At 46.8% G+C, this 24,575-nt stretch overlaps 1 protein-coding gene across 2 annotated transcripts in view; it reads left to right on the top strand.

Moving 5' to 3' along the window:
* Positions 1 to 24,575, top strand: part of pcsk7 (proprotein convertase subtilisin/kexin type 7) — a 214,200-nt gene that overhangs the window by 15,131 nt on the left and 174,494 nt on the right. The window contains exons 1-5 of one of the 2 annotated variants that reach the window (XM_043676631.1): positions 2,199 to 2,292; positions 9,091 to 9,672; positions 11,254 to 11,388; positions 12,858 to 13,020; positions 17,283 to 17,373. In XM_043676631.1, the coding sequence (XP_043532566.1) occupies positions 9,103 to 9,672; positions 11,254 to 11,388; positions 12,858 to 13,020; positions 17,283 to 17,373 (959 nt within the window). In that variant the 5' untranslated portion in view covers positions 2,199 to 2,292; positions 9,091 to 9,102. Of the gene's footprint in view, positions 1 to 2,198; positions 2,293 to 9,090; positions 9,673 to 11,253; positions 11,389 to 12,857; positions 13,021 to 17,282; positions 17,374 to 24,575 lie in introns of those variants that run through there. The other variant, XM_043676630.1, reaches the window with a different exon arrangement.

The raw sequence follows: 24,575 nt of genomic DNA, 5'->3' as shown, positions 1-24,575 counted from the left end.
TGTATTACTTTGCAATGCAGTTGTAGCAGAATATGGCATTCAATTTGTGCACAATAGTTTTTGATAAGCAGTCATTGTAACAAACACTACATTGGACAAACAGGCAGAAAACTAGCCACTAGGATACATGAACATCAACTAGCCACAAAAAGACATGACCCACTCTCACTAGTTTCCTTACATACAGATGAGGAAGGACACCACTTAGACTGGGACAACACACACGAGAATTCCAAGAAGCATGGTATTCCAACTGGAACTCTGTCAACAAACACATTGACTTGGACCACATTTACCACTCTCTGAGAAAAAGAGCAGGAACTGACGTCACCACAGGAAATGACATCACCAACCCAATGAAATCTAAACACATAAATAGAAAGCGGGTCACTAACACCAACGCTTCATCCAGAGACTCACTGATGACGTTACCTAGTATGGTGACAAAACGTCTGAAAACGAACCTTCCAGCTCAGCGAGCAAATTTACACCCAGAACCTCAACCTGAGCTACAAATCTTCTCAAAACTCGCTAGTCAGTGAAATGCATGTCCCACCCAGTGGATCTGTTTAGAGGTTGTCGGTGGCGGATGAGCTGATGTGAGGTCCGCCACTGGAAATCGTGCTGTCGGCTTTTTTATAAATAGTGTCTTTTGATGTTTGCTTGAATCCCTGAAACAGGCAAGGCCAATTCCTGTTTATTGCTCCATTCTAAGTAGCCGTGTTTCTGATTTAATGCAGCACTCTCTCAGTATCGCAGCCGAGGTAATACTGGGTTCCCAAGGCACTGAGACCATTGGTGCAAGTTGCTACTTTCATTTTTTTGCCTGCAGAGGACAGGAAACCACCATTTTGACCACAAACCAAAAAAAAAGGCTGGTGAAGTCAGCCCACAGACCAGGAAAATCCCCACCCCCAGTAAGATTTGCTGCTTTCACCAGCCCAGGTGTGGCTGCACATTGGGTGAGTGGGTTGGTGAGCAGGAAGTTAGACTGAAGATGATCAGTCAGGGTTCCTGCATTGGCTACTGAGAATAACTCTTACTGGTTTTTGTATTACAGTGTTCCAAGTTGCCTCTTATTGTGAGCAAATATAGATCCCAACATTGAGTGTACAATTCTTCTTTAAGCATGAACTCTTCCTCCCAGATCATCATGAAATTATCATAGAATCCTTACAGTGTGGAAACTGGCCATTTGGTCCAACATGTCCACACTGACCCTCCGAAGAGTAACCCACCCAGACCCATTCTCCTATCTTATTGCTCTACATTTACCCCTGACTAATGGCCCTAGCCTATACATCCCTGAGCACTACGGGTAATTTAACATGGCCATAACCTGCACATCTTTGGACTGTAGGAGGAAACCTAAACACTCGGAGGAAACTCATGCAGACACGGAGAGAACATGCAAACTCCACACACAGACACTCACCCAAGGCTGGGATTGAACCTGGGCCCCTGGTGCTAGTAGGATGTGGCAGTTGTTGGTGTTCAGCATTCCCTGGTTACCCTTAGAAAGTAGCAGTGAGGTAGATGGATAGGTTCAATGTTTCAAGGTCTAGTCACTGTGTTGTTTCACCCTGGAATATGTTCTTTACATTTGCTGCGTTACGTAGCTGTATTTATTTTAAGAAAAAAAAAATTCGGGTTCAAAGTTTGATGCTCTGTAGGTTGTGATCCTGACTGGGAGATTTGTTCTTGCACCAGGATCCCTATCTTTGCAAGCACCACCTCGGATTATTCACTTCCGGCCCTGTAGATGAGCTGGATTTCCTACGTTTATTCTTTCCTTGGGTGTGTGTCTGCATGAGCCACAGGAGGGGTGGAAGGGGGGCATGGGGGTTGCTTGTCCGTCAAGTTAGTGACACCCAGAGCCCTGTGACCAAATGCATCCAGTCACAGAGCCCCCTGCAGTGCAGATAGAAGCCATTCAGCCCAGCAAATTGGCGGCCAGCCCTCACCCCTCCACCCTGCTCTCCACATGTGAGATACAGACCTCCTTTAAACTTAATTGTTGAATTGCTTCATTTCTAACCGATGGTAGGATGTGGGAGTTGCTGGTATTCGGCAACCCTTGCTTACCTTTCGGAAGTGGCAGTGGGCTGAAAGCTGGATCTGTCGCAGTCCACATGGTGTATGCCTCACTGGGTGCCCGTGGTGGAGGGGTGAGGGCATGATGTTTAAGCTGGTAGGTAGCATACCAACATTAATGAACAGCTGAAACTAGGCCACAGTTTTAAACGTGAACTCGGCAACTATTGATGAACTTTCACCCCGATTCCACAGTAGGTAATTGTTCCTTTTTTTTAACCCCTCTTGATTCTGAGAGTAACCGCGTTGTATTTTTTCAAACCAGGGGATGAGCACGTTGACTGCAAAAAAATTTCCTTTTGTGGTTTTGTTGACGCAGAATGACCATGAAAGGTTATAATAGTCATGAGGTGACTGATGATGATCCCTTTTTGACTGAGAGCTGCTACCTTTGTTATCTGTAGTGTAAGGAATGTGTAGTTGTTCATCTGGAGCTGATCGACAGTTGCTGCCTATCTCTGTTTCCATCAGGTTTCTGTGTGGAGGTGAGTTGGCCTGTATGTAAAATCAGAGACATGAGAGGGATTGCAGCAATGCAGCACAAAGCTCTGAAGCTTTCCAGGGCTCTAGTGGAATGTTGCCTCAGTGAAGGAGGGGAGAGGTCCCAAACTAAACTATACTCACTCTCCCCTTTCTCAGAGAGGAGGAGGTGATCCAGATGTGCCCTCCCCAAGGTTGCCCGAGCCCAAGCCTATTTCATCATCTTGTGGTGAAGTCACCATAGTCCTACCAGATAATAAGGCTTGCTCCCTTGTGAGGTATTGGTGGTATTTTCTCCTGGGGGTCACCATACCTCAGGCAAAGGGAGATATTGAGAAAGACAATCCTTCATGGTGACCTCAGCTGGTGTGGGAATTGAACCCACACTGATAGCATCACTGTGCGTCACAAACCAGCAGTCCAGCCAACTGAGCTAACCGACCCCCAGCACCTTGTGCCTAGGAGCCAGGATAAGGGCTCTTTCATGTTCAGATACAGGAGGCAGTGACCGTCTAATATACAGTTCTGGTCACTGCTCCATAGGAAAGATGTGACAGAGAGAATACAGAGATGTACAAGGATGTGGGTGGCACGGTGGTTAGCACTGCTGCCTCACAGCACCAGGGACGCGGGTTTGCTTTTAGTCTTGGGTGACTGTCTGTGTGGAGTTTGTACATTCTCTCCGTGTCTGTGCAGGTTTCCTCTGGGTGCTCCGGTTTCCTCCCACAGTCCAAGGATTTGCAGTTTTGGTGAATTGGCCACTGGGAATGCAGGGTTACAGGGAGAGGGTAGCAGGGTGTGCCTGGGTGGGTTGCTCTTCGGAGGGTCAGTGCAGACTTGATGGGCTGAGTGGCCTCTTTTTGTGCTGTACGGATTCTTATGATGTTTCCTGGAGTGAGACTTCCAGTTATTTGGAAAGTTTGAACAGACTGAGGTTGCTTCTTTTCTGAGGAGATTAATGTAATTTTACACTCTTCACAAGGGGTCTAGTGGAGTGGATAGGAAGGTCCCATTCCCTATGTTGAAGGTTTCAACCCGATAGTAGAAGATTTGAAGGGATTTAAGGAGAAATGTTTGCACGATAGAATGTGCTGTCTGATAAAGTGGCAGAGGCAGAAAACCTCATAACATTTTAAAAAGTACTTTGATAAGGACTCTGAGTGCAATGACCAACAAAGCTGCAATCCCAAAGCTGGATGGCTGATTGACTCTATGGGCTGAGTGGCCTCACTCTGTGTTGTGCATTTTTCTCTGATTCTGTGACTAAGAAAATTGGGAAGAAACAAGGTCTGTGTCTTTCTTTTATGGAAAATAAAAGTGCAGTAAAAGGTAATCAAGTTCCCGAATACAAGAGCAAGACACTATGGATACTGCAAATCTGAAATAAGATGAGAACTGTTGAGGAAGTGTGATGACAACAGTGGAGAGAGAGAAACAGAGTTAACATCTTAGACCCTCAATTCTGATGAAGACCTGAAAATGCACATTACCTGGGATTTCATCCTTTCCTCAACATCCAGGCACAGATATTAAATCCAGTACCTTATTTTTAAATGATCCACAAATTTCTTTGATTTAAACAGCAAGTAGTTTTGACCCAATATGTGGCTAATGTGTAAAATTTAATGGAAAGTGCATGCAGTTTTTATTCCGTGAACATGTTATTCCGTGAACATGTGACCTTCAAAAATACTCAACGATTTGATTATAGGCTGTGGCCGCAAGAAAGGACCCTGCTTTGAGCCATTTGGGCCATTAAAGCAAAAATAAATTGTGTTTTTATGGTGTTTTGGATGTCCGTACAGTCAGTGAATTATTTCTGAAGGGTAGTGACACGAACAGCTGTGTTTAAAGGTGGTGTCGATTTGACTAAATATTAGCTGCTCTTTGAATATCACCACCAGGGGGAGCATGAGTCCACATTATACCATCTCGAACAAAAGTTGACACCTTCAACAATGTAGCACTACATCTGCACTGTACTTGCATGCAAATATCCACAGTGACCAGCATTTATATAGTGCCTTTTAAAGCTATTAAAAATGACCTAACCACATTCCTGATGAAGGGCTTATGCCCGAAACATTGACTCTCCTGCTACTCGGATGCTGCCTGACCGGTTGTGTTTTTCCAGCTCCACACTTCTTGACTCTGATCTCCAGCATCTGCAGTCCCTCACTTTCTCCTGACCCGCATCACCCCTAGCAAAAACAGAAATTGCTGTGAAAACTCAGGAGGTCTGGCGGCGTTTGTGGAGAGAAAGCAGAGTTAACATTGACCCTGCTAGGTTTGTGATTGTGGCTAGGAAAGGGGTTGGTAGATAAATTGAAGGTGGGAGGGAGGGAGGATTGAATGATAGGTGGAGACAGAGCCCAGAGAAGGGGAACTACGCTTGGACAGACAAAGGAATGATTAAAGGTCAGCCTAGGACAGTCATGATGTGGAGGTGCCGGTGTTGGACTGGGTTTAAAAATCACACAACACCAGGTAATAGTCCAACAGTCTTATTTGAAATCATGAGCTTTCGGAGCAATGCTCCCTCGTCAGGAGATTCCGTAGCTGCTAGTGGGAACTATTAGTAGCTGACAATGTTTGTGGAGGCAGCCTATGTGACAAGGCCTGGTGTCTGGGTGTGGGTAAGGATGTGGAGGGAAGGTGCTCAGGCCCGGAAATTATTGAACTCAATATTGAGTCCTGAAGGCCGCGGGGTCCCCAAATGGAAAATGAGATACTGTTCTTCCAGCTCACGCTGAGCTTCGCTGGAGCAGTGCAGCAAGCCTGAGACTGAGATGTAGGCCAGGGAACAGGGTGGTGTATTGAAATGGCAGATGACTGGAAGTTTAGCATCATTTTGCGGATAGAACATAAGCGTTCCGTAAAGTGGTCACCCAGTTTACATTTTTATCTCCCCAGTGTAGAGGAGACCACATTGTGAGCAACGAATGCAGTAGACTAGATTTAGTGAAGTGAGTGGCTGGAACCTTGGATAGTGGGGACGGAGGAAGTAAACAGGCTAGTGTTACACTCTCTGTGATTCCATGGGAAGGTACTGTGGGGGTGCGAGGACATGATGGGACAGGAGGAGGAGTGGACCAGGGTGTCCCGGATGGAATAGTCCCTGCGGAAGGCTGACCAGGGAAAGGAGGGGAAAATGTGTCCGGTGGTGGCATCTCACTGGAGGTGGCGGAAATGTCAGCTAATTATTCATTGGATGTGGACGGCAGTCGGTGATGTCAAAGGGCACCCTGTCACTGTTGTGGGAGGGAAGAGAAGGGCTGAGGGCAGAAATACAGGAGATGGGTCAGACCCGGCTCAGCAACGGTGACGAGGAATCCTCGGTTGAGGAAGAAGGTGGACATTTTAGAGGCTCCCTTGTGGAGGCTGGCATCATCAGCACAGATGAGGTGGAGAAACAGAGAATAGAGTAGTCTTTACAGGAAACAGGGTGTAAGGATGTACTGTGGAGGTCAGTGGGCTTGTAGGGGATATCGGTGGCCAGCCTATCCCTAGAAATGGAAACAGCGATGTCGAGGAAAGGAGGCATCGGAGATGGACCAGGTGAAGGTGAGAGTGGGGTGGAAATTGAAGGTGTGAGTGCCAATGGTGGAGTGGTTTGGAACTGGCGATGAACAAAGACCAGACTTGGACGAATGTTGTAGGGCTGAATGTGGTTAGGGAACTAGGAAGGGGGCAAGGCCAGGAAGGCATTTGAAAATCAGGATATGGGGAATGGTCAGGCTGGCAGCAGTGTGGGGTGCCGGATGTGGGGCCCATCAGTGAACTAGACGTGGTCTGAGTGTGTTGGCTCAAGTGGAAAATGACAGATTTGTTGGGGAAGCACTGATGTAATCAAATGTATAAGTAAGAGAGATTCTGATCAGGGTTTTGATAGCTGCTGCGTTTAGGTTTTGAGCAGAGTCTGGTTGCGCTGTTGAAGTGGAAGTCCCCAGTTGTCTTGACAGAGCTGCTTGGAAACTCATCTCCCAGTCAGAGAGCATGTTGACCCATAACTAGCAATCCCCCTCCCAGCGATCAGGGAGCAGGGTGGAACCAGTGACAACCGATCAGAATTTGTCATGGGGACTGAAGCCGACTGTTTCAGTCTAGCCAACCTCTCCTTTAGGCGGAGGAAGTTCCAGGTCGGGAGAGGCAGTGAGAGAAATCCAAGATGGTATTCCAGTGGAATCTGCCACACTCCCATTGGATTCTGCAGGTGGGGCATTGTGTAAATGAGTAACAGGAAGGGGCCAAGCTGAAATCCTCATGGTCTCTGAAAAGAATAATGCAGACGAGAAACCGTTGGAGGTGATTTTTCTCGTGATAACTTTTAAATACGTTTTGTGCAGGGATGAATGTGTTAAAAGTCCTAATCGCTGATGAAGGAGCAGCGCTCTGAAAGGTTGTGATTTCAAATAAACCTGTTGGACTGTAAACTGGTGTAGTGTGACTTTTGACCTTGTCCACCCCAGTCTAACACCGGAATCTCCACATGGTAAGAGTCCTGGTGACCTAGAGGTTGACAATACAGCCCTTCGGCCCACCGAGTCTGTGCCAATTAAAAACTACCACCCAACTATTCCAAACCCCCTTTGTCTTGACTCAAAGTCTTGTATGCCTTGGCATGGCTAATCCACACCTGCATAGTTGATTTGATTAGATTAGATTAGATTAGATTCCCTACAATGCGGAAACAGGCCCTTCGGCCCAACAAGTCCACACCGACCCTCCGAAGAGTAACCCACCCAGACCCATTTCCCTCTGACGAATGCACCTAATACTATGGGCCATTTAGCATGGCCAATTCACCTGACCTGCACATCTTTGGACTGTGGGAGGAAACCGGAGCACCCGGAGGAAACCGACACAGACACTGGGAGAATGTGCAAACTCCATACAGTCACCCAAAGCTGAGAATTGAACTTTGGACCCTGGTTCTGTGAGGCAGCAGTGCTATCCACTGAGCCACTGTGCTGCCCCAAAAATAAATATTCTTGACACAATATGATTAGATTATGATTAATCTAATCATAATATTATTATGATTAGAATATGATTAGATTACTTACAATGTGGAAATAGGCCCTTCAGCCCAACAAGTCTACACTGACCCTCCAAAGAGCAACCCGCCCAGACACATTCCCTTACATTTCGACCCCTTCACCTAACACTATGGGCAATTTAGCATGGCCAATTCACCTAACCTGCTCATCTTTGGACTGTGGGAGGAAACCCACGCAGACACAGGGAGAATGTGCAAACTCCACACAGACAGTTGCCTGATTTTTGAGCGTTCTGTGTGTTTCTGCCTCTGCACTAGTGGGTTCCAGACTCTTGTCACCCTCCGGATGAAAATGTTTATCCTCACATCCCCTCTAAATTTCCCACCCCTTACTTCAATCTATGTCCACCCCACACCCTCTACACACCTCCCAACCTTCCGAGTCATTGATCCCTTTGTCAAGGGGAGAAAGTTTCTTCTTATCTACAACACCCCCATCAATTCCCTCTGTTCTGAGGAAAACAACTCCAGTTAAGTCCATTCTCTCTTCAGAAATAAGGCTCTCTAGCCCGGGCGACATCTTGGTAAATCTCCGAAACTTTAGATGCCATACTGACGAGGCCAGCATTTGCCCATTCCTGCCATCTTGAGAAGGTGGTAACAAACTGCCTTCTATAAACACTGTTAGCGAATGGACAGTGATGTAGAATTCCTACAGTGCAGATAGAGGCCATTCAGTCCATCAAGCCTGCACTGACTCTCCAAAGGGCCTCCCACTCAGAACCACATCCTCCACCTTATCCCCATGGCTAACCCGCCTAGCCTGCACGCCCCTGGACACTACATTTCAATTTAGCTTGGCCAATGCACCAAACCTGCACATTGTTGGACTGTGAGAGGAAACCAGATCACCTGGAGGAAACCCACCGAGACACAGGAGAGAATGTGCAAACTCCACCTGGATAGTTGCCCGAGGCTGGAATTGAACCCGGGTCCTGGGCATTGTGAGGCAGCAGAACTAACCACTGAAACGCTGTTCCACACCAGGATAGATGAGACAGAAATGGATATGCAGGTCAGCCCAGAATCTGTGCTTAATTTCCGAAAGTTCATTCCTGAAGGGCCTGCCTCTCACAGGATTGAGGAGACTGGAGTAGACTGTAAGGGTTACGGGGTAGTTGTCAGAAATTGAGAGAAATTTGAGATGTCTGATGAAGTGTATCGCACACAAGGTGGGAACAGGTTGGTTCAATATGAGACAGTAAGGACTGCAGATGCTGGAAGTCAGAGTCAATAGATGTGAAGCTGGGAAAAACATAACCGGTCAGACGGCATCCGAGGAGCAGGAAAGTCAATGTTCTGACCTGAAACTCTGCTTTTCCAGCTTCACAACTATTCATTCCATATGACACTGGCATCATGAATATCGTCGGGTCTTGTGATAACAATAGTGGCTGGGTGTGTTTTTACATCCGATTTCATTCCCGCTATTTATTGTGACTTCTCTTGACTTGCAGTGATCGGATCTGATGCAGAATCTGAAGTGGACGTTGTCAATATGGCGAGCCGTGATGGGGACCCTACTGCCAACCTGCTTGTGCCTCTCCCTAGTAACTGTTTGGTTACCGCTGGTTACTAGGAATGGGTTTGCCAAGGCCTTGAAGATTGAGAGTTTAGGGTGTGACCCTGGGTCAGACAACAAGGGGGCACACACGGATGAAGCTGCCCGGGCCAGGACTGGGCTGTCGGACACTGGAGCGGGCACATTGACGTGGGCCGTGCACCTGACCCTGGCAGAGGGGGTGAGCGGCCGGGAGGAGGGGTCGCTGGATGAGCTCGCAGATGAGCTGGCACGGGCCACGGGTCTCGAGAACCAGGGTCAGATTGGAGAGCTGACTGGCCACTACCTCTTTGCCGTCCCCCAGCACAGACGGAACCGCCGGGGTCTTGAGGGGGAGACCGAGAGGATTCGGAAATCCATCGAGGCCGTCTTTGCTGGGCACGGCCGTGTCCGGTGGCACGCTGAACAGAAGCTGCTGAAACGTTCCAAACGCAGTCTGCATTTCAATGACCCGCAGTACCCCCTCCAGTGGCATCTGGTAAGTGTACGGGCCCAGCATAATCCAATCCGTGACTGTGCCCAGTAACGTGGTAATGGGTCAAAAGGTGTGGTGCTGAAAAAGCACAGCCGTTTAGGCTGTTACTGGCACCATTGAACTGAGAGGGTTGCCAGGCTTTTCAGCCCTGATTATAATGACATGCTGACTACTTGCCCAGGTACTTTTAAAGGATGTGAGAACCTCCCCTCTCCCACTCTCCCTGGCAGCGCATTCCAGACCGTCACCAACCCCTGGGTAAAAGAGTTTTCCCTCACATGCCCCCCTCCCCCCAATGACAATAGACAATAGGTGCGGAGGTAGGCCATTCAGCCCTTCGAGCCAGAACCACCATTTGTGATGATCGTGACTGATCATCCACACCTTGTACACCTCAGTCAGATCAGCCCTCAGTCTCCTCTGCTCCGGTGAAAGCAACCCAAACTGATTGAACTTTTCCTCATAAATTTCCCCACCCCAGGCAGCATCCTAGTGAATCTCCTTTGCAAACCTTCTCCAATGCAGTCACACCCTTCCTATGATATCGCGCCAGAACTGTGCACACCATACTCTAGCTGTGGTCTCACCAACGTTCGATGCAACTCCAACATGACCTGCCTTCTTTTGTAATCTGTGCTACGATTGATAGAGTCGAATGCCCCGCATGCCTTTTCTCACCACCTTACTAACATTCCTGTCTGCCTTCAGAGATCTATTGGCCAGCACACCAAGGTCTCTTTGATCCACAGAATTTCTGGTTCACCGAATACTTTCTTGTCAAATTACTCCATCCATACTATATCCCCTCACCCTTTTCAGGGTTGAATTCTATCTGCCACTTACCTGCCCATTGGACCATCCTGTTTATGTCCTTCTGTAGCCCAAAACACTTGCCCTCGCTGTTACCCTCCCACCCCGGTCACTTATGTTTGAATGACAAACAATAGGGAGCCCAGCACAGACTCCTGTGGTTCATCACTAGATACTGGCTTTCAGGCACAATCCCTCTGTCGTCACCCTCTGTCTTCTACAACCCCTCTGTCATCACTCTCTGTCTGCCTCCTACAAGTTAGCCAAATTTTGAATCCAATTTCCTGGGTGAGACTTGAACCCAGAATTGTCTGACCCTGAGGACCGTGCTTCAGCTGAACCCCTCAGATAAGACAGTAAGACAAAGGAGCAGAAATTAGGTAGTTCAGCCCATCGAGTCTATCCATCATTCAATCATGGCTGATAAGTTTCTCAACCCCATTCTCCCACTTTCTCCCCGTAACCCTTGATCTCCTTGACAATCAAGAACCTCTCTATCTCTGTCTTAAATATACTTATTGATGTGGCCTGCACAGCGTGCTGTGGCTGTGAATTCCACAGATCTAAAATCACTTGCCAATTCTAGGCTGCGGGCTGTTCTTGAAAAGGATTTGCCCGAATGTCTTTCCTTGGTTGTTTCTGAGAGACGATTTTGAGCCAGTTCTGTCAGTCGTTCGTTTGTTGATGCGGTTCACGGGGTGTTTTTGTCCTGAGAGATTGACACTTGGCAGAATGTGTTCACATGTTAAACAGACGATGTTCGTCCTCTTGCAGCACAACCGGAGAAAGCTTGGGATGGACATCAACGTGACAGGAGTGTGGGAACACAATGTGACGGGGGAAGGAGTCACGGTGGTGGTCGTCGATGATGGCGTTGAATACACTGTCCAGGACATACAAGCAAACTACGTAAGTTGTTGGTCACTAAGAGGAAACTGGATATTTTATAGAAGAGACAAAGTGATAGTTGGATGCACTGGTACAGCTGTGAGGTCAGGCTATGACAATCTTGAACAGGAGAGAATCTAACCATCACCCCTTGCCATTTAATAGCATCGCCAGCACTGAATCCCCCAGTGTCCACGTCCTGAGGGCTACCATTGACCAGATACTGAACTGACTGTGACGACAAGAGCAGGTCAGAGGCTAGGAGTCCTGCTGTGAGTAGCTCACCTCCTGACTCACCAAAGTCTGTCCCCATCTACAAGGCAGGTGTATGATGGAATGTGCCCCACTTGCCTGGGTGCTGCTCCAGTAACACTCCGGAAGCTTGGCACCATCCTGGACAAAGCAGCCTGCTGGGTTAGCACCACATCCACAAGCATCCACTCCCTCCACCCAACAATGCCCAGGGACAGCAGTGAGTACCATTGACAAGGGGTTGGTGGGTGTGGAACAGTGCAGCAACACCATGCACTCTCAATGTTTTAAAAAAAAAAGCAACCCATCCCACACTCCGATACTCAACAGACTCCAACTGTCTTTGTTATCACCGCCAAAAAGATGATAATCATGTGTCGTGCAATCCTGCAGCACAGGATGGTCACACGGAAGTGCTTATATAAACAGCCAATTGTTTTGTGTGTGTTTCACATTGTGAGAAGGGCAAAGTTCACAGTGCAGACTGCACTGAGTTCAAATGAGTCATAAAGATGATAAGGTTCCCTATCAGTCTCCCAACTCCATAGTGAGCCCCTTTTTAAAACCATCCAGTGACCCTCGTATCGTCTTTGGTTTATCCGCCGTGATCATCTCGGGCTCAGTGGGGAGCATGCTTGCCTTGGAGCCAGAGGGTTGTAAGTTCCAGTCCCGCTTTAGAGACACTCTAGTGGACAAAATGGAACCCGGAAGCTGCAGCAGCAGCAGCACCGTGAGAGTGCCGCACTGTCAAAGGAGCTGACTCTGAGATCGGGAGGACTGCAGATGCTGGAGAAATCAGAGTCGAAAAGTGTGGCGCTGGAAAAGCACAGCAGGTCAGACAGCATCCAAGGAGCAGGAGAGTCAACGTTTCAAGCATAACTCCTTGATGAAGGACTTAGCTCCCGATTTAACATGCAAATAGAGCTTTCTGATGGAGGGGTTTATGGGTAGAATGAGATTGGATTTGGTTGGGAGGTCCAATGTTTATATCTCAACCAATATCACTAAACCAGGTTTATCCCCTTGTGCTGACGCGGCTGTTTTGCGAGCTTGCTGGGCACAGGCGCAATTCCCATTTTCCAACAGTGGCTACACTTTGCAAAGTCAATTCATTCAAAATCAAGCATTTTCGGATGTCCTGAAGTCATGAAAAGTGCTACATAAATGCAAGTTTAGTTTTGATGGGGATGTAATTAATGCAGTGGTTAATGCTGGGTTTTCTTTTTCCAATTTACCAGTCTCCAGAGGGCAGTTATGATCTGAACTCCAACGATCCAGATCCCATGCCTCACCCTGATGAACACAGTGATAATCATCACGGGACTCGGTGCGCGGGCGAAATTGCTGCAGCCCCGAACAATTTCTGTGCGGTTGGTGTGGCGTATGGAAGCCGTATTGCAGGTAGTTTAGTTTCTTCCCAAAAGAAAATATGTTTGAGCAATAAGTATGACTGTTGTTGTCTCCAGCAGATCAGTTTCCCTCTCTTTATCCTCCTTTCCTTTCCCCCTGTGTGACCGAGATGCCCAGCTACAGCTGATTTTATCTGATGTTGTGCCTTGGCCGAGTCAGGTCTCAGCTGCTTTCACGAGTATCAGAAAAACCGAGGCAGTGAGTGTGAGAGGTTTGGGTTGGTCATCACTCTATGAGCCTTCCCCGCTTCAGTCTGACTGGGAGCGGGAACTTGGTAGGGATATTGAGTCAGTAGCTTTGTACTCAATCGACCCAGCCAGCTCGTTACCTTAAAGAAGTGCCAATACTGTAAGCATCAGAAATTGCTGGAGAAATGCAGTGGGTCAGTGCAGAGAGAAACATTTTGAATCCATTCTGGACTTGAAATGTGGACTCTGATTCTCACTTCATGAATGCTGCCAGACCAGCTGATTTCTCCAGCTCCCTCTGGTTTTATTTGCTTCAGCCAGCTTAGTCCTTGCTGCACTGCAAGCTGTTAATGGAATTTGAAATGAGAGGCTGATTCCTATCCTCAAATATTGCTCTTGATAAAAGATTTCCCCCTCACACCCAGTACATTCACCCAGTGAACTGTGCCCTGACAACAGAAGTTGGTCTCTTCCCGATCTCACTTTTAGCAAAATGACTCATCACTCGGAAAGGTGTAAACGATAAATGCGGCAAATTGATAGTGGTAAATTCTGCATGGTTAATATGATCGCTTTTAATGTAATATCGAAAGGGGCAGTGTGTTTTTGATCTGGACTGTTACTCCACAATTAAATTGTTGGTGAAATTCAGGTCAAAGAGGCAGCTTGCTTATCCAACTGGTGAAGTGACCGGAAGCAAAGTTAATTTTCAGATGTGGAGACGTGTGCAGTGATGTCGTGTATAAGAGTGACCTGTTCCTACTCCTGTCCTTCTGTTCCCCAGGAGCCAACATTGGAACCCGCTGTTTAAATTGTGTACGTTTGACGTTCTGGCGGCTCAGTGAATGTTATGTTGAGTTTAGATTAGATTAGATTAGATTAGATTATATTACAGTGTGGAAACAGGCCCTTCGGCCCAACAAGTCCACACCGACCCGCCGAAGCGAAACCCACCCATACCCTACATTTACCCCTTACCTAACACTATGGGCAATTTACCATGGCCAATTCACCTGACCCTGCACATCTTTGGACTGTGGACCCGGGTCTCTGGCGCTGTGAGGCAGCAGTGCTAACCACTGTGCCACCGTGCCGCCCAGTTGGGTTGTGAACAGTCTTGAAAAGCTGTCAACAGTGGATCAGGAGACAGCTGGGAAACACCGTGACTGAGTGAAGAGAGAGAGAGTTTGGCAGGGCGTAAGATCAGGGTTGGTAGAGTTCTCCCACACAGACATTCGAGAAGAGTGAGTGATGGTCACAGCTTTCCAGGCTGCGGAATGAATGAGAATATAAATAATGACAATGGAGAGCTGTTGTTGTAGTGTCTTTCCCTCTGGACCAGGGTTCAGGCCCCACCTACTCCAGAGGTGTGTCATAACAGATTGATTCAAAATATCTGTAAACAACAACAACTTGCATTTATAAAGCAAGAAAATTTATGAATTGGGAACAGACCATTCAGCCCCTCCAGCCATTCTGTAAGATCTTGATTGATCTGGTTGTGATCTCCATTCCGCTTTATCACCTACTCCCCCTCTTTTTCATCCCCCCCACTCCCCACCAAAAACATGTCTCACTAATGAGTCAAAACAAATCTCCCTTTGCTGTAAAGTGTTCAACGTCCCCTGCTTCCACCGATCTTTGGAGAAGACAATTCCAAAGAGTTGAGACCCTCCTTGAGTGAGCAAACATTTACTTAATTTCCACCTGAAATGGGAGACCTTTTTATTTTATAACTTTGTACCCTAGCTCTCCTGTCCCATGAGGGGGTGGGGGGAAGATTCGTTCAACATTCACTGACATGCCAAAGACAACGTCTGCTTGAGGAATCCGAGCAATTCATTTGAAATTGTCAGAGAAAGGGGTTAGGGGAAATCTTGGTCTTGTGAATTTGGAGTTTCAGGATGATTTGTCACGGGGAGTAGCTGAGGTGAAAATATTTTTAAGTGAAGATAAAAAGTTTGAACCAGAGGAATGTACAGGCTTACAGAAGGAACCATTGGCCGGTAGTGTCTATGTTAATGTTAGCTCTTCCAGTCAAACATTTTCACATCAATGTTTTTTTAAATACATAAATTGTCCAGGAGGTGGTGGTATTTACCACAAAATCTACAGGAAACCATAAAGCTGGAGCTTTTAGATTACTTACAGTGTGGAAACAGGCCCTTCGGCCCAACAAGTCCACACCGCCCCGCCGAAGCACAACCCACCCATACCCCTACATTGACCCCTTACCTAACACTACGGGCAATTTTAGCATGGCCAATTCACCTGACCTGCACATCTTTGGAGCTGTTAGATCTTTCCTAATATCGGTCTCATGGGAGACCTTTCCGCCTTTTTAGTACAAACGGTCACTCTCCATCCAATATTCTTGAACCAGCTTGTCCCTTTTCTTGTCTGGGCGTCTTGACATATGTGAACTTCTTGGAGTTGGTGAATCTTGAGTTTTGTTGTTTTGCACTTGGTTCCCCTTTTGCCTGTTGTTCTATTTTTGTTTTGATTTATTATTGTCACATGTACAGTACAGGCAAATCAGACCATACAAAGTGCTCGGGTAATAGAACAGCGCAAGAAATACAGAACTGTTGTAGTGTCTTTCCTTCTGGGCCAGGGTTCATGCCCCACCTACTCCAGAGGTGTGTCATAACAGATTGATTGATTCAAAATATCTGTAAACAACAACAACAACAACTTGCATTTATAAAGCAAGCAAACTTATGAATTGGGAACAGACCATTCAGACTGAAGCAGGAAGGCTCACAGAGTGAAGACCAACCCAAACCTCTCACACACACTGCCTCGGCTTTTCTGAGGAATGTTTCGCGCGAGGAATGTTACAGCTGCAGAGAGCAAGGTCAACATTAGATTTGAAAGGTCCATTCAGAGGTCACATAACAGCAGGGAAGAAACTGTCCTTGAACCTGTTGATACGTGTGTTTAAGCTTTTGCCCGATGGAAGAGGTCAGAAGAGATTATAAGTGGGGTGACAGGGGTCTTTGATCATGTTGGCTGTCTTCCCGAGGCAGTGAGAAATGTAGATACAGTCAATAGACGGAAGATTGGCTTGTGTGATGGACTGGGCTGTGTTTACAACTCTCTATAGTTTCTTACAGTCCTGGGCAGAGCAGTTGCCATACCAAGCCGTGATGCATCCAGATAGAGTACTATCCATGGTGCATCTGTAAATGTTGGTCAGAATCTTCATTGACATAGAGTCATAGAGATGTACAGCACAGAAACAGATCCTTCAGTTAAACTCATTCGTGCCGACCAGATATCCCAACCCAATCTAGTCCCACCTGCCAGCACCCGGCCCATATCCCTCCAAACCCTTCCTATTCATATACCTGTCCAGATGCCTGTTAAATGTTGTAATTGTACCAGCCTCCACCACTTCCTCTGGCAGCTCATTCCATCACGTACCACCCTCTGTGTGAAGAAGTTGCCCCTTAGGTCTCTTTTATAATTTTCCCCTCTCACCCTAAACCTATGCCCTCTAGTTCTGGACTCCCTCAATCCAGGGAAAAGACTATTTACTCTATCCATGCCCCTCGAGATTTTATAAACCTTTTATAAGGTCAGCCCTCAGCCTCCGATGCTCCAGGGAAAACACCCTAATCAGTTTGTACTATAGCTCAAACCCTCCGACCCTGGCAACGGCCACGCTGAATTTCCTTATCTTCCTGAGGGTGTAGGGGCATTGTTGTTTTTGGGGGAGTGTGTGTCAGCCACCTCCACCTTCCCAGTGCTCAGCCCTGTCTCTAAGACAGAAGTAAAAAAAACAGAAACTCTCCAGACCTTAAAATGAATGGTCCCAGTGGCCGTCTCTCCTGCTGAGAGTCTCGGGTTGAGGTGGTCAAACGTGGGACTGTGTGTTAGGATTGCAGTTCCTGTCACTAGTGCCTTGAGCTGTGTCCAAACGGTAGGGAAATCCCCAGAATCCCCCAGCTGCCTCCTAAGAAAAGGTCCGGATTCATCTCGTTGTGAGAATCCACGTCCTACCGCCCTCCTGCCTTCCTTCCGTTCCTAGTCACTGACGGTGTCTCTGTTGTCCTGTGTTAGGTATCCGAGTGCTGGATGGACCCCTGACTGACAGTATGGAGGCAATTGCATTTAACAAGCACTTTCAGATCAATGACATTTACAGCTGCAGGTGAGTGTCCCACATGGGGAAGGTAACAGGGTGGGCTGTAATGTATCTGGGATAGTGGTTGGGAGGTGTCTGTAATGGAGCTGGGTGCAAGGGACTGTAAATATCTGTGGTTACAGGGTTTTGCTGTAATATCCCTTGGGGGAGAGGGCCTGTAATACTGGAAGTGTCTGGGGGTGGGCGTGGGGTGGGAAGTTTGTTACAAAATGTGAAGGGTGAGTAGGCCTGTAATGAACTGGGGCTACACAGGTATGGGACTGTAAGGGGAAAGGGGCTGGATCGTAGGACTGTAATATTCCAGCCATACACATGACTAAAATGCAAGGCTGACATATTGCTATCACTAATTTAATAAATTAGTGTAATCTGAGCTCTAAATCATAGAATCCTAACAGTGTGGAAGCAGGCAATTCGGCCCATCGAGTCCAAACTGACGCCCCCCCACCCCTGCCAAATCATCCCACCTAAACCCACTCCCCTACCCTATCCCTGCAACCCTGCATTGTCCATGGCTAGCCCACCTGGCTGATCCATCCCTAGACATTACAGGGCAATTTAGCCCAGCTGATCCACCTAACCTGCACATCTTTGGACTGTGGGAGGAAACTGGAGCACCCAGAGAAGACCCATACAAACACTGGGAGAATGTGCAAACTCCGCACAGATAGTCAGCCGATGGTGGAATTGAACCTGGAACCCTACTGTTACAAGGCAGCAGTGCTAACCACTGAGCCACCGTGCTCTAAAGGAAATAATGAACTTTTACAGCTGATCATTTTAACAATGCACAAAGCATCATATCATATTTGATACTTGTGTCGTGACTCATGAAAGGATCACAGGAATAAGCTACGGTGATGAGGCACATATGTATGCTCAGTGAATAGTGTCATCATTTGCTGTAAGATTTTACTCTGACTTGAAAAATTACGCATTGAGCATTAAATTACATCCGTTGAACTTGTTACACAACCAGCCCTTCCAATTTTAGCTGGCCCATGAAAACAAATCTGTTCTCCTGACTATTGCAGTTTAAACAGAGGTCATTGTGCTTTTTAAAACAAATGTAATGTACTAGCAAGTTCCGGGACACAAACCATAATGAATTTAGGCACGTCCAATCCAGCAGCCCCTGTGCCGGGATTACAGGAACTCTCTGGGAGAGACATGAGCTTTACACAAACCAATGGTGTCAGGCCATGTGAACGAATCTTGAACACAATTCAATTTTCATCCATTTCCTTTACCATCAACCCTCCAGATAAAGTAAACTCTGACTGACTGCATTTGTCTCTCTCTGAGTGGGTTGTAAATTCTTCCGAAAGGCAGTTTGGTTTGGCTCTCAGTGATTTATGAATAATGTATGGTTTGCTGCTCGGTCCAACTGCTCCGTTGGATTTGCAGCCTCCTGCAGAGACCGGAATTGCTCAGCAAGCCGAGCAGTGTCTGGGAAGAGAGTCCGAAGTCTCACAACACCAGGTTATAGTCCAACAGATTTATTTGAAATCACAAGCTTTGGGAGCGCTGCTCCTGCGTTGATGCTGAAGACTGTAACCTGGTGTTGTGTGACTTCTGACTTTGTCCACCCCAGTCCAACCCAGTCACCTCACACTGGCGAGAGAAGAGAGAAACCTGATAAAGAGTTATTGATCTGAAACACACACTCTCATATCTCTCTCCCCACTCCCGATTTGGAGTGTATCTAGCCTTTTCTTTTTCACGGTCCATGCTGTTTATACTCCTCCCCTTCTTCCCCAGCTGACCCTATCGCCGCCTCCTTTAGTTTATTTCTCCCCCTTGTACATTAAGCCTCACCTTTCCTTTGTCTCCCTCAAGTCTTCATTCCCTTTTTAAATTTGTTTTTAATTGATCTATGGAGATGAGGGCATCGCTGGTTAGGCCAACATTTATTGTCCATCCCTAGTTGCCCTGAAGGCAGATCAGAGTCAAACACATGGCCGCAGGTCTGGAAACACATGTAGGCCAGGCTAGGTAAGGATGGTGGTTTTTTTCCCTGAAGGACATGAGTGAACCGGATGGGGTTTTCTGACAATGGATTCACATCATTGGACTCCTAATTCCAGATTTTTATTGAATTCAAATTCCATCTGCTGTGGCAGGATTTGAATTCCGGTTCCCAAAGTACTCTCTGGGTCTCTGGATTAATATCTAGCTGTATTAACCTCCCTGCAGTGGCCTTGCCCACTCCTGTGGGAGTGAGTTCCGCGTTCTCCTGGGGTAAGAGGTTTCTCCTGAATTCCATTTTGGATTTATTAATGTCCTCCACAAACAGAAACATCTCTCTGTTAATCAGTCATGATCCTAATTGAATGGCAGAGCAGGCTCGAAGGGCCGAATGGCCTACTTCTGTTCCTATTTCTTATGGTCAGAGGGTCTAGTCCTTTCAAACCCTTTCATTTCCGCACCTGACTCTTAAAACCTGACCCCTGATAATACTCACAGAATCATAGTCACTGAGCCGTACAGCACAGAAACCGACCCCTCGGTCTAACCTGTCCATGCTGACCAGATACCCTAAATTAATCTAATCCTTTTGGCCAGCATTTGGCCCATACCCCTCTAAACCCTTCCTAGTCATTACCCATCCACATGCCTTTTAAATGTTGTAATTGTATCTGCCTTGATCTAGAGAAAAGAAGACCATCATTGTCCTGATATCAAGGTTGTGAATCTTATTTGCATTTTTTTAAAACCAGGATCTTAATTATCACTTGAGCATGCGAATCAGGAACAGAAACAGACTCTTTGGCCTTGAGCCTGCTCTGTCACTTAATAGGATCACGGCTGATCTCATAAATCTATGTTTTCACTTCCCTTGATACTCTTTTCACCTTGTTCCTTAACAAGAACCTGCCTACCTCTGGCTTAAAAATATTCAAGGTCTCTGCTTCCACCAGCCTTTTAGGAAAGGATTGCCAGTGACTGATGACTTTCTGTGACATTATAGGATGTTCATTAGTTTGTTCCCAGAGATGAAGGGTTTGTTGTATGAAGAGAGATTGAACAGTTTAGGCCAGTGCTGTCTGGAATTTAGAAGGATGAGGGAAGGTCAAATTGAGGCATTCATGATGTTAAAAGGTGTGCTTAAAATAGACGTGGAGCGAATGCTTCCTTTTGTAGGGCATTTTGGGACGAGAGGTCATAACCTTGGGATAGGGGTAACATATTTAGAATCATAGAATCCCTACAGTGTGGGAACAGGCCCTTCGGCTCAATGAGTCCATGCCTACCCTCCGAAGAGTAACCCATCCAGACCCATTCCCCTACCCTAGATTTACCCCTGACTAATGCACCTAACCTACACGTCCCTGAACACTATGGTCAATTTAGTATGGCCAATTCACCTACTCTGCACATCTTTGGATTGTGGGAGGAAACTGGAGCACCCGGAGGAAACCCACAGAGACACTGGGAGAGCGTGCAAACTCCATACAGACAGTCGCCCAAGGCTGGAATTGAACCCGAGTCCCTGGCGCTGTGAGGCAGCAGTGCTAGCCACTGAGCCACCATGCCGACAGAGTTGAGGAAAAGCTACTTCTTCCAAAATCTGTGGAATTCACTACCCCAAAGTGCAGTGGAGCTGGCACAGTGAGTAAATTTAAGGGAGTCAGACAGATTTTTGATTGGTAATGGGTTGAAGGGAGGTAGAAACAATGACTGCAGATGCTGGAAACCAGGTTCTGGATTAATGGGGCTGGAAAAGCACAGCAGTTCAGGCAGCATCCGAGGACCAGTAAAATCAACATTTCGGGCAAAAGCCCTTCATCAGGAAAAGGTTGAAGGGATATGGAGAGAAGGCAGGAAAATGGGGGTGAGGAGCATATCAGCCCTGATTTAATAGTGGAGCAGGCTCGATGGGCCAAATGGCCTAATTCTGCTCCTATATCTTATGAACTTGTAAAGTTCTCCTCATCTCTGTTTTAAATGGGTGACCCTTTTAATTTTAACCAGTGACTCTGAAACCTCTCCTCCATATCTTCCCTGTCAAGATCTTTTGTACATCTAAATTAAGCCTTCTCTTACACTTCTAAACTCAGGCTATGTTTGAATCTGCTGATCACCTTTTTAAAGTCGATCCCTATATCATTTTTTTACAAAGTAGACATGTTCCCCAGTATTTCAGGACACCCCTTGATCGTTTTCTTGGTTAGTGTCCTGCCCAGTATGATATTGTGTGGTGCAGGTAATGTAGAGACATTGAATGGGTGGCAACCAGAGCAGGACACGCAGTTTAAAACCTTTCAGGAGCAGCCTTTTCCTGTCCAGAAACGTGTCGCCTCTAAGTGATGGAATGAAGGGGTTTTAAGTCCAAGTAAAATGGCAAAGTGGTGTGATTCCCTCAATCACTCGCTCAACTGTTTCCAGACAGAGTCATAGAGATGTCCAGCACAGAAACAGACCCTTTGGTCCACTTGTCCACGCTGACCAGATGTCAGAAACTAATCTAGTCTCATTTGTCAGCACTTGGCCCATATCCCTCTAAACCCTTCCCATTCATATACCCATTCAAATGCTTTTTAAATGTTGTAATTGTACCAGTCTCCATCACTTCCTCTGGCAGTTCATTCCATACATGTACCACCCTCTGTGTGGAAAAGGTTGCCCCTATGTCCTTTAGCCCTATTCCCTCTAGTTCTGGACTTCCCTCTTCTTGGGGAAAAAGGCCTTGTCTCTTTACCCTATCTATGCCCCTCAGGATTTTATAAACCTCAATAAGGTTATTCCTTGTCTTCCGATGCTCCAAGGAAAACAGCCCCAGTCTATTCAGCCTCTCCCTGTAGCTCTCACCCACCATCCCTGGCAATATCCTCATAAATCTTTTCTTAACCCTTTCAAGTTTCACAGCATCCTGCCTGCAGCAAGGAGACCAGAATTGCACACAATATTCCAAATTGGCCAGACCCAGTAATCCTAGCCCAACTTCATTGAGTCCTCCCCTTCTGCTATTGGGCTCCCACAAGCCAATCGTGCAGATTTATGTTGTCCGAGCTGTCGCCGTGGTAACCAGCTGGAACCTCATCAGGATTTGGGAAGAAAAGGCTCATTTGCATGTAACAACGTTCCGTTTGGCAGCTCATCTCTGAGCAAAGAGAAATCTCCTGGAAAACATGGTCCTTCACACATCGCTCGCTGCTTCACCATAGATCCTACATTGCCCTAATCCGACAGGAGCGCAAGGTTCTGATAACAAGCAAACACACACATTTGGAAATTAGATCAGATTACTTACAGTGTGGAAACAGGCTCTTCGGCCCAACAAGTCCAGACCGACCCTCCAAAGAGCAACCCACCCAGACCCATTCCTCTACATTTACCCCTTCACCTAACACTATGGGCAATTTAGCATGGCCAATTCACCTAACCTGCACATTTTTGGACTGTGGGAGGAAACCGGAGCACTCGGAGGAAACCCACGCAGACACGGGGAGAATGTGCAAACTCCACACAAACAGTTGCCTAAGGCGGGAATAGAACCCGGGTCTCTGGCGCTGTGAGGCAGCAGTGCTAACCACTGTGCCACCCAGTTAGTGCGATTACAGCTGTCTAAGTAACATCCTGTGGCCTAATTTCTGTTAACGTGCCTCTGTAGGTCAATGCCCTATTTGCTGGGTCGGCCTGTTTCGAGTGTTATGACCTTGGAGATTTAGAAACTGCATTCGGTACACTCTTGCTTTTGTTTGTTGAGCAATCCGAAAGCATAGTGCCAAGGTCTGTTTGTGCACTTCGAGATGTCAGCAAATTCATCTTGTGGCTTTAAGGTTTATGAGGCCTTTTGGCAAGGACCAGGCACCTTGAGGGGGACGGAAAGCCCAGAGAAACACAGAAAGCATTTCAGGCTGAAATGTAAAAATCCCATTCTCTGCAAAGTCTAGTTACCCTCAGTAAATGAACAAAGCTTCTCTGTGCATTCAGTTCCTCTGCAGTGTATTTCAGTCATGCAACGACAAGCCAGTGTTGTCATCAGTGCAATCTACAAGGAGGTTCCAATGTAAAGCAACTGGAGCTTGTCACTCTATATCCTCAGTCTGGAGAGGGGCCAGTTCCTTCTTTGTAATTAATCCCATGAAAACTTGTTTTGACAATCTCTATTTGGCCTCCAACCAAAAGGAGACCTGTCTGGGAAAGCAGTTGTTTTTCTGACTCTCCTACCAATCTGCTGAGGGATTCATTGAACTTTTATTCAACGCACACACTGGTCAGTCAAATTTGGGTCATTCACAGGATGTGGACATCTCTGGTGAGATAGGTAATAAATGCCAATCTCCAAATAGCTCTTGGAAAAGCCGCTTACCAAATGGCTTGCTCAGCCATTTCAGTCCCAACCCTTTTGGACTGGAGTCACGTAAGGCCAGACTGGATAAGCTTGGCAGATTTCCTCCAGTGAAAGTCATTTCTTTTCCCACAATCCCTCTGGTAGTTTTGTGGTCACCACTGTGAGACTGGCTTTCTCACGGAGATTTACTGAAATTAAGATTCCATTAAGCTGCTATCATGGGATTTGAATTCTTATCTTTGGACCATTTGAGTCAATTGGCCAATTGTTATGTCTCAGTGCAGACCGGTTGCAGTCATGATAACATTGTATGGCAGAGAAGACTTAGAGTCATAGAGATGTACAGCATGGAAACAGACCCTTCGGTCCAAACCGTCCATGCCGACCAGATATCCCAACCCAATCTAGTCCCACCTGCCAGTGCCTGGCCCATATCTCTCCAAACCCTTCCTATTCATATAACCATCCAAATGCCTCTTAACTGTTGCAATTGTACCAGCCTCCACCACATCCTCTGGCAGCTCATTCCGTACACGTACCACCCTCTGCGTGAAAAAGTTGCCCCTTAGGTTTCTTTTATATCTTTCCCCTCTCACCCTAAACCTATGCCCTCTAGTTCTGGACTCCCCGACCCCAGGGAAAAGACTTTGTCTATTTATCCTATCCATGCCCCTCATAATTTTATAAACCTCTCAAAGTTTGTGAGAAGATTTGTAGCTCAGGTGCTCGTTGTTGTGGTTCTGTTTGCCGAGCTGGGAATTTGTGTTGCATCAAGACACTGTTCAAAAGGGTCACAACACACTGCAGTACACCAGGACTGCAAAAAGAGGAAGAAGAACACCTATACAATGTATTCGCCAAAAACGGATACCCGCGCAATTTCATCAACAGATGCCTAAGGGAAAGACAA

The sequence above is a fragment of the Chiloscyllium plagiosum genome, chromosome 35, assembly GCF_004010195.1.
Source record: "Chiloscyllium plagiosum isolate BGI_BamShark_2017 chromosome 35, ASM401019v2, whole genome shotgun sequence".
Classification (NCBI taxonomy): Eukaryota; Metazoa; Chordata; class Chondrichthyes; order Orectolobiformes; family Hemiscylliidae; genus Chiloscyllium; species Chiloscyllium plagiosum.
This window is presented reverse-complemented; position numbering and strand designations above follow the sequence as displayed.